Source organism: Artibeus jamaicensis, unplaced genomic scaffold (genome assembly GCF_021234435.1).
Source record: "Artibeus jamaicensis isolate MK-2021 breed Jamaican fruit bat unplaced genomic scaffold, CSHL_Jam_final scaffold_612, whole genome shotgun sequence".
Taxonomy (NCBI): Eukaryota; Metazoa; Chordata; class Mammalia; order Chiroptera; family Phyllostomidae; genus Artibeus; species Artibeus jamaicensis.
The window spans coordinates 13626515-13642115 of NW_026522049.1; the positions used below are offsets into that span (position 1 = coordinate 13626515).

The 15601-nt window shown below is 41.7% G+C and overlaps 1 protein-coding gene across 1 annotated transcript in view; it reads right to left on the reverse strand.

Annotated features, from left to right (window-relative positions):
- GABRB3 (gamma-aminobutyric acid type A receptor subunit beta3) overlaps nucleotides 1–15601 on the reverse strand; it is a 238005-nt gene that overhangs the window by 164820 nt on the left and 57584 nt on the right. The window contains exon 2 of the mRNA XM_037132731.2: nucleotides 10056–10103. Within this exon, the coding sequence (XP_036988626.1) occupies nucleotides 10056–10103 (48 nt within the window). The remainder of the gene's footprint in view (nucleotides 1–10055; nucleotides 10104–15601) is intronic.

Sequence of the window (15601 nt, forward strand, 5' to 3'; positions counted from 1 at the left end):
ATTTTATATGTTTCACTCTTTCGTTCTGACCACCCTGCCTCTTAGTCTATTTATTCATTTTATTTTTCAATTTGGGTAATTGCACGCCTCATTTCCAAGATTTTGTTTGGCTAAATTATTTGGCTAAAGAATAAGCATCCCAAAGACATTCCGTAAATGAGGAGTCTGCAACATTTATAAGGCTAGTTATACTTCTTTTTTTATTTCTCTGGTGATAATACAGTTTGTGCATAAAGTAAATAAACAGTGATGCGAGGAGAAATGAGAAAAAAACTACAAAATTTGTGGGAGACATTAGTTCCATTCTCTTAGAATAAATACAAATATAGGAGACTTGAGTAACAATTTTAAGAATCTTGGAGAAAAGACGACCCAGCACAATTGTATATTTACATGAAACCAACATAAACTTTCTCTTAACGCACATAAACCAGTAATAGAAATTGATTATGTATGCAAAAGGAAAATGTCGAGACATTTTTTAAAGTAGAAATTAATGTGCAGTACACAATGTAATAGAATTCCAAACCACTAAAATATAGTGCAAATATATCTCTTCACCTCAATATTAAATCACTAGAAGAATGAAACTAACTGCATATTTAGCAACAAGAGACTGTCGTAAAGCGGTATCCCCAAAAACTCCCACTTGTATAAAAGTTGTTGCTTTGATCAATTTACTAGAGAATAAGGAACACTGGGGACCAAATATTCAAGATATAGATATATTTACCCTCACCCAAGGACATGCTTATTGACTTTTTGACAGAGGGGAAGGGAGGAAGAGAAATATTGATGCCAGAGAGAAACATCAATCAGTTGCCTCTCCTCCCAGATCAGAGCCAGGCATGTGCCCTGACTGGGAATCGAACCTGTGACCTTTCAGTTTACAGGATGATGCTCCAACTAACCGAGCCACAGTGGCCAGGGCTTAAGCCAATATATATTTTTTGCAAGAACAATGAAATTAAATTAAGTGGTAGAAGTGGGGTAGAAGAAAGACAGCAAACAAGTAGAATCATTAACAAATGAACAGAAGTAAATATTTCCTCTACCGTTAAAATTGTAATACAAAACAATACCACTGACAATAACTATAAAAACTTTAAAATTCCTTGGAATAAACCTAACACAATGTTTAAACTTATCTAAGAGAAAAGCAAAAAGAAAGGAAATAAAAGGACACATATCATACCCCTGTCTGGGAAGATTTGATAAAGATGTCAATTTCCCCCTACAGTTTATTTATCAATTCTCTTACAGAAGAGAGGTTAGTTTTTTTTCCTTTAATTTTTCGCTCTTGCGGCTGATAGAGGCATGCCAGTACGTAAATCCTAGTGAATGAAGGTTTCTCTAGCAATGCCTTCACCAACATGTGTATTTCCAAAGTCGCCAGGACTGGCCAATTGTTTTCCAAAGTGGTTATTTGTATTGATCCTCTCACCAATCTATGTAAGGTTTCATCATTGTCACTCTTGGCAATCTCAGTTATTAATTCCTGCAAACACAGTGTGTATGAACTTGTAAGACATCACTGTTCAATTTGCACGTACGTCATTAGTGAAATTTCATAATTTTATTTGCTTACTAGTTATTAGGATTTTTAAAACAAATTTGCAGACTCATCATTCATATCCACTGCCCACTTTAACACAAAAGGAGTTTTTTTAAAAATCAAAACTGGAGCCCTGGCTGGTGTAGCTCAGTGGATTGAGCGCGGGCCTGCGAACCGGACAATCGCGGTTCGATTCCCAGTCAGGGCACATACCGGGGTTGCAGGCCGGTTCCCTGAAGGCCAGTTCCCTGCAGGCCAGTTCCCAGCAGGGGATGCATGAAAGGCAACCATACATTGATGTTTCTCTCCCTCTCTCCTTCCCTTCCCCTCTAAAGATAAATAAATAAAATCTAAAAAAAAAAAAATCAAAACTGGATACTATTATTTATGTTTTACTAAAGGTTGCACATACTGCCTTCCAAATCAGGCTTGTCTTTTCACCTTGTTTAAAATGTCTTATATAAAAGTTTTAATTTTATTATTAAGTTTAAACTATAAGTTCATAAATTTCTTATAGTAGTTTATGGTTGGAAAACATATGAACAACAATGATTTCAGTACAGCGATAATGCCAAAGGTATTACCAGATATACCTGAGGTTAGTTGTTCAATCCAATATTAGCAATTTGTTTTTATGGTTGTTTGTTTTTCAATCCTCACCTGAGTATATGAGAGAAAGACAGACAGACAGACAGACAGGCATTGATATGAGAGAGAAACATCAATCAGTTGCCTCCTATACTTGCGCTGACCAGGGATTGAACCCACAACCTTTTGGTGCACAGGACAATGCTCCAACCAACGGAGCCACCCGGCCAGAGTGCAATTTGTTTTAAATAATTCGTTCAACTCTTAGGAGGGAACAATGATTCCGGGAAGAGAATAGATCCAAAAAGTCGACATTAAATGGCAGGGGTTAATACACATCTGAAATGCCGGGTTCCCGCAGTGAATAGTCAAAAGCTCTCCTACCAGAAAGTACATCTGGAAGTGAAAAGCATTCAGACCATGGTAGATTTTCAACCCGATTAAATTTCCTCCACCCAGGGAGCCTATTTGCTAAAGCAGTATGATAGCTGTTAATATTGTCATTCAATAAACTTATGTCTAATGGAAAAAATAAAATAATCTCAGTGAATACCAACATGTAAATGGAGGATTCTTCTTAAAAGGTTAAGAAAGGGTATCCCTTTATGCTTCGTTTTACTGAAGATTGAAGTCAACTTCTCTCCTTATTTTTTTATGTCTTTAGTCCACCTGTTCCTAGTTTTGAGTAAGGTGTAAGGGAAAGAGAAATACACAGGGTCCCATCCAAATAACACCCCTTTTGTGTTACCAAATCTTTTATTATAAAATCATAAGCACATAAATTTGCAACATAACAACATCACACGTTAGCACACCATAGGACGTTTTAGGTGAAATGTTCAAATTAAAACTACAAATTATTACACCCATATTATTACCCTGCCCACCACACTCAAGCAGGCCTTACTTCTGCTGGAACCTGTATTTTATTTTTGATGTGATTGTAAATGGCATCATTAACTCAATTTCTTTCTTGGTTGTTCTTTATTGAAGTGTAGAACTAACCAAAACAGAGATATACCTTTATTATTTTCCAAACGTGTAGCCACATCATGAGTTCCTAGGCTCTAGCTTCTTCTCTGATTTCTGATACACATTCCTCACTCACGCATTCTTGGGTATTCATTCATTCTTAAGATCTGCAGTCTGGTCCAAGGCGGTCAATCGAAGAGTCCATCTCTGAACCTCTTTCTCTGTACCTGCCCGAGGGATTTCGTGGGCAAGTTATCATCATCTCAGCCCCTCAGAATGTATTCCCACTCCTCAACTCAGCGAGTCTGGAAATTATGTCCAGGCAGAAGTGTGGGCGATCTGGGGTCACCCCATTTGCCTGTCCTCCATCAGGGATGGGGCTCTGAGCCTATTAAAAGCCCCCAGCAGGAGGGGCTGGTGACTGACTGATGGCTGCTGCAGCGGAAACCTGGCCTCCACATTCCCACGTATCCTTCGAGGAAGCAGATTGACTAGGTGACACAGCACCACTCGGACAGTGGGACCACAGGACACCTCACCTTTTTGGGACTAGTTTCCTAATGCTCTTAAATATATGACCCAAGCCCGACACTTTCCAGTGCAGAGTTTACAGTTGAGCAGGGAGTGGGGAAAAGCCAGGTAGTAAAATGAGATAATCACACATCTTAATCTCCACAACGCGTGCACACAGCTCCATGTTAGGGCTAGGCAAACAGCCCTAGGATAAAAGGCACCCTCTGAAGTGGACGGCAGACATTCAATGGGATCATTTTTATTGAACGCATTGGGGCAGCACTGGTTAATAAAATCACATAGGTTTCAGGTGTACAAGTCTGTAACACGTCACCTGTATATTGCATTGCGTGCTCACCGCCCCAAGCCCGGTCTCCTTCCCTCACCGTTTGTCCCCGTGTACCCTCTTCTACCTCCCCCTCCCCGCTTCTCATCTGGTCATCTCGGGGACCTGGCCATTAAGGTTTCGCACAAGCCACAAAGAGCCCAAGGCTACTTTCTCAGTGTGCTTCTCGGAGGATAACTGTAGGTGTTTGTTCTAGGATTTTGGTGACGTCGACCTGTCAGGAGTATGATATGAGTATCTAGGCATCAAGAAGACAGGTAAGTGCCCTGGCTGGTGCAGCTCAATGGGTTGAGCGTAGGCTGAGAACCAAAGAGTAGCCAGTTCAATTCCCTGTCAGGGCACATGCCTAGGTGGTGGCCTGGGTCCCCAACAGGGGGCGGGCAAGAGGCAACCACACAAGAGGCAACCACGCATTGATGCTTCTATCCTTCTCTATCTCCCTCCTTTCCCACTCTTTCTAAAAACAAATAAATATTACAAAAAATACACATAAGCAAGGCTCTTTCATTTAATAGGAAGCCAGGACAAGGTCTCCAGGAGGGACCTTGATAAATGCAGGGGCATAAATGCAGGGGGCCCCGCCCCACCTGGAGGGACGCTGGCAGCTTCACAGCAATAGTCACATAGTTACTGTCGCGGGGGAACAGGAGGCGCGCTGTGCGGAACCTGAAATACGCACTTCCCTCGGAAACCGGGACTAGTATTTGTAAACCACCATCCACGCCTTTATTTCCTCCGAATGTAACAGTAACTGCCAAAGCCAGGATCAGATGTTGACTCATCCAATGCGAGCAATGCAATCGAAGGTTACGTGATACTTCATTTCTGCTCCAAGTGAAATTAGCTTGACTTGCATCCCGACAGAAATCTCCCGGCAGACGCAAGCGCGCGCACAGAGCCACGTGCACAGGCGGGCCCGGGTTTGAAGACGGAGAGACTGTCCCGGTCCAGGCCAAGGATTTAGCGGGATCTGCTGACTACAAACTACACTACTCCTGTAAACACTCCACTGCGGCTCAAAGCCGCTCGTTACCGATTTTGCTTACAGGAGGGATTGAAGCTCTGCCGCTGCCCCTTCACCCTGAGGACCGGCCTCGGGCCGCGTTCCCGATGCCGCTGCTCCGCTTCCAGTGCCGCTGGGTTTCCCGGTACCGTTGGGTTTCCCGGTACCGGGCTCCCTTGCTGCGGGTGGTGATGGTGTTATCGTGAGATCGGACACCAGGGCCCACACGAGAGAGGGAAACTGAGGTCTCAGCGGGTCGGAGCCCAAGGGTGTCGGTGAATTTCTGCGGGGCGCACACCACGCGCGCCAGGGAGGGGCCTTCCTCCAACGAGAACTTTCCACTTTGTTTCCCGAGTGATTCCATCGGTGTGTGGTGTGGGGAATATTGAAAAATTAAATTTTACTCTATTTCTTTAGTCTTCATATAATCACATGGGGGGGAAAATAACAGGATAATGTAGAACAAGACCAGAATTTTAACTGGACACACATCGGTATATCACTCAGTAAAGAAACACGTCATCTCCGGATCCAGCCCAACCCCCTCCCCTCTGACAGCTGCCGCACTGGCACGGGACCCACTCGCGTAATTACAACGAGAAAGAGCACAGTCTTGGCTGGTGTGGCTCAGTGGATTGAGCTCGGGCTGGGAGTTGAATGGTCGCTGGTTCGATTCCCAGTCAGGGCACGTGCCTGGGTTGCAGGCCAGGTCCCCAGTAGGGGGCGCGTGAGAGGCAACCACACATTAATGTTTCTCCCCTCTCTTTCTCCCTCCCTTCCCCTCTCTCTAAGAATAAATAAGTAAAATATTTTTTAAAGAGAGAAAGAGTACAGATAGAAAAATATTCAATTTCCAGATGATCCATTGAAGTATTTTTGTTTTATTGCCATATAACATTATATTAGTTTCAAGTGTACAACACAATGATTTGACATGTATATACAGTGTGATATGATTACCACAATAAATCTAGAATATAGTTACAAAATTTATTTTTCTTGTGATGAGAAATGTGAATAAAGATCTCTCTTAGCGACTTTCGAATACACTATTATTAACCTGTAGTCACCAGGCTGTGCATTATATCTCCAAAATTTATTTTATGGAATTGTGCCTTTGATGTCATTTATTGCCCCCATCCCTTACCTCTGGCAACCATCCACCTGTTCTCTGTATCTATGAGATCGCTTTAAAAAAAGATGCCACATATAAGTGAGATCGTATCACATTGTCTTTCTCTGTCTGACATATTTCACTTAGCATGATGCCCTCAAAGTTCACCTATGTGTCACAGATGGCAACATTTCCTTCTTTTTCATGGCTGAATAATATTCCACTCATACCCCTCACCACATTTTCTTTATCCATTTGTCCAGTGACAGGCACTTAGGTTGTTTCCATAGCTTGGCAATTAGAAGTAATGATGCAATGATCATGGGCTGCTGACTTTCTGAGTTCATGTGTTTGGTTTATTCAAATAAGCGCCCACAAGTGGAACTGCTGGATCAATTTCTAATTATTTGTGGAAGCTCTATAATGTTCTCTATAGTGGCTGCATCAGCTTACATTCCCATCAGCAGTGCACAGAGATTCCTGTTTCTCCACATCCTTTCCTACACTTAGTGTTTCTTGTTGATGATTTACTTTGCTGTGCAGAATCATTTTAGTCTCATGTAGTCACTTTTTCTTTTTCTTTTTTGCTTTTGGAATCAGGCCCAGAAAATCATCACCAGGATCAATGTGTCAAGGATTGACATTCTATGTTTTCTTCTAAGAGTTTTATGGTTTCAGGTCTTATGTTCAAATTATTCATCTATTTTGAGTTAATTTTGATGTATGGTATAAGACAGTGGTCCAGTTTTCTCAGCACCATTTATTGAAGAGACTGTTTTTTTTCCCATTGTAAATTCTTGGCTTCTTTGCTGTAAATAATTAACCATATATGCATGGGTTTATTAAGGGCTCTCTAGTCTGTTCCATAGATCTGCGTGTCTGTTTTTCTGCCAGTGCCATACTGTTTTGATTACTATAGCTTTGTAGTGTAGCTTGATATCAGGTAGCATGGTACCTCTAACTTTGTTCTTCTTTCTCAAGATTTCTTTGGCTCCTCAGGGTTTTTGTGGTTCCAAGCAAATTTCAGGGTTGATTGCTTTATTTCTGTGAAAAACACCATTAGAATTTTGATAGGAAGTTCATTGTATCTGTAGATTGCTTTGGGTAGTATGAAACTTTTAGTAATATGAATTCTTTTAATCCGTGAGCATGAAGTCTCTTTCCATTTCATTGTGTCTTTCTTTAATGTCCTATAGTTTTCAGTGTACAATCCTTTTACCTCATTGGTTAAATTCATTCTTAGGTATATACTATTATTTTTGCTGGAATTGTAAGTGGGATTGTTTTCTTAATTTCTCTTTCTTATAGTTCCTCATTAGTGTATAGAAACACAACAGATTTTCATAAACTGATTTTGTACTCTGAAACTTCATTGAATTTGTTTATTAGCTCTAATAGTTTCCCTGTGGAGTCTTTAGGATTTTCTATATGTGATATCATGTTATCTGCAAATAGTGATCCTTTCTTCCCCTTTTGGATGCCTTTTATTTTTTTTCCTGCCTTATTGCTCTGGCTAGGACTTCTAGTACCATATCGAATAAAAGTGGTGAGAGTGAGCACCCTTGTCTTGTTCCCAACCTTACAGGAAAAGCTTTCAGCTTTTCAGTTTGGAGAACTTCTTGATACTCAAATTTCAAGTTCCAACCGAGAGTTGGCTTGGGAAGTGGCCTGAAAGGGTCATGAAAATCAGGGGCTCAGTGATGAGGGTCATCCCAGCAGTCGAGCCAACTGGCCCAGAAGAGATGGGTACTGAGGACGAATAGAATGGTGGGGTGTGGGGTGCAGAAATGGTGCATATAAGCCACAGCCTTTGAAATAACTACAGCAGGTAGACTCTGGTTTGTGCCAGAATCCTCTCCTGGTCAGCTTCCCCCAAATTGTAACCCACCAGGACCCCTGAAACACTGGGACTCAACGGTGTGACCTTTACGTAAGAAGGAACTGGATCTTCATGGTGGAAAGCGTGGACGGCTGCATAGCTGTTCGTCCCAGAGTTCCTTTGCTCTTTTCTGGATGTAGAGTCGGTTGCCAATCACTCACACCTGCTGTTTTTTTAGAACTCGGTCACCTGCCATGGAGGTGCCTGGGCAGTCATGCCCCTCCCCCCAGGGGCAGTCTTGTGCCGAAGCCTTTTAATGCAAGTGAATAACCACTAGGCTTCTAAGTGGATGGCCTTTGTTCTATCACTGATGTGACAAGGTGCCTATGGAATCAAGTTGAGCCTGGAGGTGTGAAGAACTCTCCATTTTCTTTACCTCTCATATCCTACTTGTTAAAAAATCTCACAAGTTTTTCAATACAGCATTTCTTCAATAAATCATGGGCAAAAGAGTTCTCATGCTAAGGAAGAACTTGCTTCTAGGGACCAAACCTGAGAGAGACAATGGTAGAAGTGATGCCATTGGTTACCTTTGGTGAAAAGGAGAAGGGAGGCTTGCGTTGTATTTCCTTGTCTAACTGATGGTCACCAGGAGGTGTTTACTTGTAAACACTTATGCCCTATGTTTAAGATTGACGCAGCTTCCTGTACAGACTTATATAAAGAAAACATTTTTAAATGTGCGTCCTCTTTCATCGTCCAATTCTGCTTTCAAGGCTTTGTCCTAAGAAATCCTCTGGATGAGTAAATAAAATTATCTGTACACAATAAGTAAAGATCTAAAATGGTGTTCAATAATAAATTATTCCTTCTATTAAAATATTGAACAACTACTCTAGTTCAAATTACAGTTCTTAGAATCTGGATACAAGGAGAGAAGGGTAGGAGGGATGAATGAATTATTAGTCCTTTACATAGAAAAGGTTTAAACATTAACAAATAGCCCTGGTTGGTTGTAGCTCAGTGGATTGAGTGCGGGAGTGTGAACTAGAGAATCACGGTTCAATTCCCAGTCAGGTCACATGCCTGGGTTGCAAGCCAGTTCCCAGCAGGAGACACACAAGAGGCAACCATACATTGATGTTTCTCTCCCTCTCTCCTTCCCTTCCCCTCTAAAGATAAATAAATAAAATCTTTAAAAAATTAACAAATAAACACCCCAGAGGAGGATGAACCTTAATTTAGTTCAGAGGTTGGAGGTAGGTGATATCTCATGATGTTTTCACTGTGAAGTCAGTTTGTAGCTGAATTTTTAAAGACAAACAAAAATTTATCAGAAAATTAGTTTCCCTTAAATCTGTGTCTTCAAAAGATTTGCCGTAAAATAAATGCAGCTGGTGCTGGAAGCTGCTTCTCTCCCTAACATCAGCTGGAGAATATACTTTTATGCACACAAAATTATTGCCTAGAGATTCCTCCCCAGGGAAAAAAGCAGTCTAAAAGCATGATGATCAAAATATGTAATACAGATTTTTTTTCTAACTCTGCTCTTAAACAGCTGGGTGACCTTCAGTAAGCCCGATCTTTCTGGGCTACCTTTTCCAATGTGCAAAATGATGATTTAAAGTTTGAAGCTTCTTCCAGTGAGGGAAATCTTTATTTTTTAAGGTTTTATTTATTCATATTTTTAGACAGAGGGAAAGGGAGGGAGAAAGAGGGAAAGAACCATCCATGTGTGGTTGCCTCTCATGCGCCCCCTACTGGGGACCTGGCCTACAACCCAGGCACGTGCCCTGACTGGGAATTGAACCGGCGACCTTTTGATTTGCAGGCTGGCGCTCAATCTACTGAACCACACCAGCCAGGATGAGAGAAATCTTTATTTTTAACTTGGATGCACTTAGTTTTAGAATCAGATGCCCTATCAGAATTCAATACAAATTTTATTTGAAATTATAGCAAAATTTCATCAGATAAATTCAGACTGCACTATGTATGCTTTACAATGATTTTAGTGGATGTCTCAGACACAAAGTACACAGACCAAGTTAAGTCAAAAGCTCATATTACAGTAACTGCTAATATTTGTATCACTAGTGAAGAGTAGGCGCCTTTAAGAGAGCAACTGAAGTGTCATGGACTCACCTGGTTTCATAAATGGTGTAAAGTTTTCTATGTTCTTTGACTGCATTCCTAAAAAAAAATAAAAGGAGGATAAAATATGAGATTCATGTTTATTGCTAAAACCTGAAATCCCTTAAATAAGCATATTCTCAAACTGTGTCTACTTGGCGAAATAGCCCCACTAGGTTTTGTGTGTGTGTGTGTGTGTGTGTGTGTGTAATTCAAGAAATAATACTTAAAGAAAAACTCCAATATTTTAAATTTTTATACGTTTATTGATTTTTAGAAGAGAGGAAGGGAGAGAGAGATGGGGAGAGAAATATTGATGTAGGAGAGAAACATCGCTCGGCTGCCTGCCATACACACCCTGACCAGGAATCGAACCCCTAACATTTTGGTGAGCGGAGGATGCTATAGCAAGCCACACCGGCCAGGTGGCTGTGATACTTTAAAAAGTAATACACCATGTCACATTGTCACATTTGATAAAGCTTAAGTTCTGGTTCCTGCTCCTACAGTAGCCGGATAACCTGACCACGACTTAAACTGCAGCAAAGAAAACAATTGAAAAATAAGATAATTTCAGAGTGGGATGTGCAGTGATAAATATAAAACAAAGCAGCGTAATAAAAAATGACTTGAAAGGAGCTATACCCAATAGCAGGGCAGAAAAGCTTCCTTGAGGAAACACGTTTTAATTGAAATTTGAACATGGAAGGAGTTAAATGCGAGTTTTGTGGGGAACAGATGTGATGTAAAGTTCAAAGTTCCTCGGGTGCGTGTGAGACTAATGTGATTTTTAAAAGTCATTATCATCCCTGGCTGGGTGGCTCAGTGGGCTGGAGCATCATCCTGTACACCAAAATGGTTACGGGTTCGAATCCCTGGTCAGGGCACATACCCAGGTTGCAGGTTTCATGTCCAGTCAGGACGGTACAGGGGGAAACCCACCAGTGTTTCTCCCTCACGCCGACATTTCTCTCTTTCTCTCCTGCCTTCTTCTCTCTCTAAAATCAATAAACATGTTTGTGGGTGAGGAATTTTTAGAAACTCATTATCCTCATCATTATACAATGGTAACAATAAAAATAAGAGTTATATATTGATTCCTATGTACGAGACACTGCAGTTCACATGATTAAAGAGTTGCTTAAAATAAAACAGCTGCAGAAAACCAATGGAGATAAAATTTACACTTGACAATGGAAAGCCATATATCACTGATGTGGAGAAAGACAAACCCTGCGGACGGGCCTGTGGCCTTTTCCCTGATACCAAATTCCAGCCCCGTCCATGGCCACCTCGGCAGACATTAGCTCACAGACCAAAGTAGTGGACATTAGAGAATTACACCCAGAATTAAGAAGAAAAAGCTAGGTCACCAATGCACAGGAAGCGGAGTTACTGAAAAATAGCCAGAAAATAAAATAAGCAAAATAAATATCTCAGAGGAGCAAGAAACCATTAACAGCATAGAAAAGGAACAAGATATTAAAAGAATCTGGTATATTTTTAGTTATGAAATCTATAAATGCTTCAAGAAAGAACAGATTGCCCTGGCCGGGTGGCTCAGTTGGTTGGAGCATCGCCCTGTACACCGAAGTGTTGAGGGTTCGATTCCTACTGGGGCATGTATGGGAAGCAACCAATTGATGTCTCTCTCTCCCCACCCCCTTCCTTTCCAAAAAATCAGTAAAGCATATCCTCGGGTGAGGATTAAAAAACATTTTTAAAGAAAGAACAGATTTAAATGAATAAATAAAATTTAAATAGCTGAAGAAAAAAATAGTGAAGGATTCTCAAAGGCAGGATTAAAGGATAATTGAATAACGTAGGTGAACAGCAAAGAGAAATGCAACACACAGGATCGGGCAGAAGTAACACCTACATGACAGTGATTGTGGGGTGATAATATGGGTTTTTTCTTTTTTTAAGATTTTATTTATTTATCTTTAGAGGGGAAAGGAAGGAGAGAGGGAGAGAAATATCAATGTGTGGTTGCCTCTCATGTGTCCTCTGCTGGGAACTGGCCTGCAACCCAGGCATGTGACCTGACTGGGAATCGAACCGTGGTTGTTTGGTTCTCAGGCCCGCACTCAATCCACTGAGCTGCACCAGCCAGGGCTGATAATGTAGAGTTTTAATTGGAACATCTCACCTAAAATGTCATGTGGTGTGATGAGTGTGATATGATTATGTTACCAAATTACATGCTATGCAAAAAAAAAAAAAGGTTTTGTAATAAAAGAGGGACGTTACGTGTGCCAGGCTCCGTTTAAGAACAGGTACCAATCTCTGCAGAACAGAAGGTACCAGGTGTGGAGGGGGAAATCAGAAAATACGTAATTTGAGAACATGACAACAAATTTCCCAGAAGTCAATGAAATACCTTAAACAAAAGAAACCCCACCACATTTTACAATTACAATAAAGCCACAGTCACCTAACCTAGACAGCATGGTTTGGCGAAGGGACAGAGTCACAGATCAATTGCACAGAATAGGAAGTCCAGAAATAGACCAAAAAAAAAAAAAAAAAAGAAATCTGTTCAAGTGATTGTCAGCTGGACGTTCATACGTAGATTAAAAATTTACCTAAAGCTTGTACCTTATCCATAAACAAAAACAATCTCAAAATTAATCTAGAACTTTATATATCTAAAATTTTTCTTTTTTGCCCTGGCTGGTGTGGCTCAGTGGATTGAATGCTGGCTTGTGAACCAAGGGGTCACCAGTTCAATTCCCAGTCAGGGCACATGCCTGGGTTGCAGGCCAGGTCCCCAGTAGGGGGTGCACAAGAGGCAACCACACATTGATGTTTCTTTCCCTCTCCTTCTTCTCTCCCTTCCCTCAGTGTAAAAGTAAATAAATAAATAAATCTTTAAAAATAAAATAAACTTTTCCATTTTAGAAATTTTCAGGGAAAAATAGCACACACACATAGGTAAGGTGTCTTTGGTCTTTATACATCTCTCCAACCCCACAGAAAGTACACCACCAAGAGCAAACCCTCACATGAACTGTGGACTGTGGGTGTCAATGATGAGTCAGTGTACATTTATCACTTGCCACAAACATACCACTTCGTGGGCGTGGCAATCACAAGGGAGGCTGTGCCTGTGTGGATCAGGGCGTACAAAGAAAATCTCGGTACCTTCCACTGAGTTTTGCTGTGAAGCTTAAACTGCCATAAAAAATCAAGTCTGTTGAAAAATTGAATACGGGTGAATCGCTGACTTAGATTTAAGACATATGGTTATAAATGTTTTAGGAGAAAACATAGAACTAAGCATCTTTGGGATCCAGTGTGGGGTGAAGAGTTCTTGGACGTGAGAACAAAGCACAGCCAATTTCAACGTCTGTGAACTGGGCTTCTGTCAAGACTGAGATATTTTGTTGTGTGAAGGCCCCAGTGGGCAGTTGGGGGAGAGATGCAGGGACCGGCCGTGGGGTGCGGGAAGTGTGTGCAAACTTTGGTGCCTGCAAACTTTGGTATCTACAAACTTTGGTGCCTACTGGCTGTAGGGAACTCTCAAGGCTCAACAGTGGGGGAAAAAAAAAACCCTCAATAACCAGATCAGAACATGGGCGGGGCCACGAGGAGACATTTCACTGAACATGTTGTATGAATGGTGAGTGAGCAGCTGACAGTGAGCCACGTCACCAGCTACTGAGATGCAAATTGAAACCACGTGATATCACTGCAGGCCTATGGGAATGGCTAAAGTAAAATAGAACAAAACGAAACAAACAAACAAAAAACCCGACAACAAATGCTGGTGAGGAGGCAGAGACATTAGTTATTGCTGGTGAAAATGTAATAAAACGCAGCCACCCTAGAAAAAGGATTGGAGGTCTCTGGACAAAAGTCTGAACATGCAAGCACCATGCAACCTGGCAAGTGTACGCCGGCAATTTGTTCCTGAGAATGAAGACTTACGTGCCCGCCGGGGTCTGTGCATAATGGTTTGTGGCAGCTTTGTTCACAGGAGCCAAAAGGAAATGGCCCACATACACTTTGATAAATGAACATGAGCCTCTGCTCCCTTGGTTGGAGCGTGTCCCTGGTCGCGGTTCAATCCCTGGTCAGGGTGCATAGGGGAGGCAGTGGATGAATGGTGGTCTCTCACATCAAAAATTTTCTCTCATTCTCTCTCCCTCTCTCTCTCTCTCTCTCTCTGTCTCCTCTTTCTCTTTCTCTGAAAGTCAGTGAGCATGCTTGGGTGAGAATTTAAAAAAAACTAAAAATAAATGCGCATGTGAACAGACTTTACGTAATCCACACTGCGGAGTACTGGTCAACCACGGAAAAGGGCAGCCTAGCTATTCTCCACCCACGGAAGTCTGGGAAAACAGGCTGGGAGATCTGGTCCCAAGGGACTGCATTCTGTACTGGATCACTTCATTCATAGTACACTGCTGAAAGGACAAAATCACAGAAATGAAGAACAGCTTGGGGGGGGGGGGTACCAGCGTTGAAGGGCAGGTGGGGGGGCAGAGTGGGTAACATCAGGGCCCCCTATGGTGACGAACATGCTGTGTCCTCACCATGTCCATGTCCCTCTCCTGGCTGAGACACTGCAGCCTAGGTTTTCAAGAGATCTTACCTTTGGGGGCAGCTGGGTAAACAGCTCGTGGGATCTGGCTGTATTATACCCACATATGGATCTAGAATGACCTCAAGTGAATGTGTATCTTAAAAAGTTATGCCCTGCCCTGGCCAGGGTGGCACAGTGGGTTGGATATCATCCTGTAACTGCAAGGTCACTGGTTCGAATCCTGGTCAGGGCACATGCCTGGGTTTCAGGTTCGGTCCTCCACCAGGGAGCCTGTGAGAAGCAACCGACTGATGTTTCTTTCTCACATCAATGTTCTCTCCCTCTTTTTCTCCCTCCCTTCCCCTTTCTCTAAAAAAAATAAATAAAATCTTTAAAACATTAAGCCCTAAATATTTTAGTAAAAGATGTGTTAAGAATTAATAGAGTTTTGAAGGGGGAAAAGATATTTTGAGGAAAATAGTAATAGAATTACAGATTAAATTGAGTAGTCAAGGTTTTTACAAAGTTTCTAGAAGCTGAGTAGGACAGAAATGTTATAAGCAAATTTTGACAGAAATAGGAAGTGAAATAATGAGATGGCATTTTCATAAACTAATTTTTAAAATTTAATGTTCACAAGTCTTCTGTCACGCAAGCATTTCAGAGCATTCTGGTGACGAACACTACTGATTTTCATATGTCCACTCTAGTCTCAAGAAGATTCACACACTTTAAGGCACTAATTAACAAATATGGAAATCTGTGTTTCGCAAGTAATCCGAGCTAATTCTGATAATAAAAATGGCATCCTGGCTGGTGTAGCTCAGAGGACTGAGTGCGGGCCTGCGAACAAAAGGATAGCGGTTCGATTCCCAGTCAGGGCACACGCCTGGGTTGCAGGCCAGGTCCCCAGTAGAGGGGGCATGAGAGGCAACCACACATCGATATTTCTCTCCCTCTCTCCTTCCCTTCCCCCTCTAAAGATATATAAATAAAATCTTTAAAAAAGTGTTTTAATGGCTACTTGACA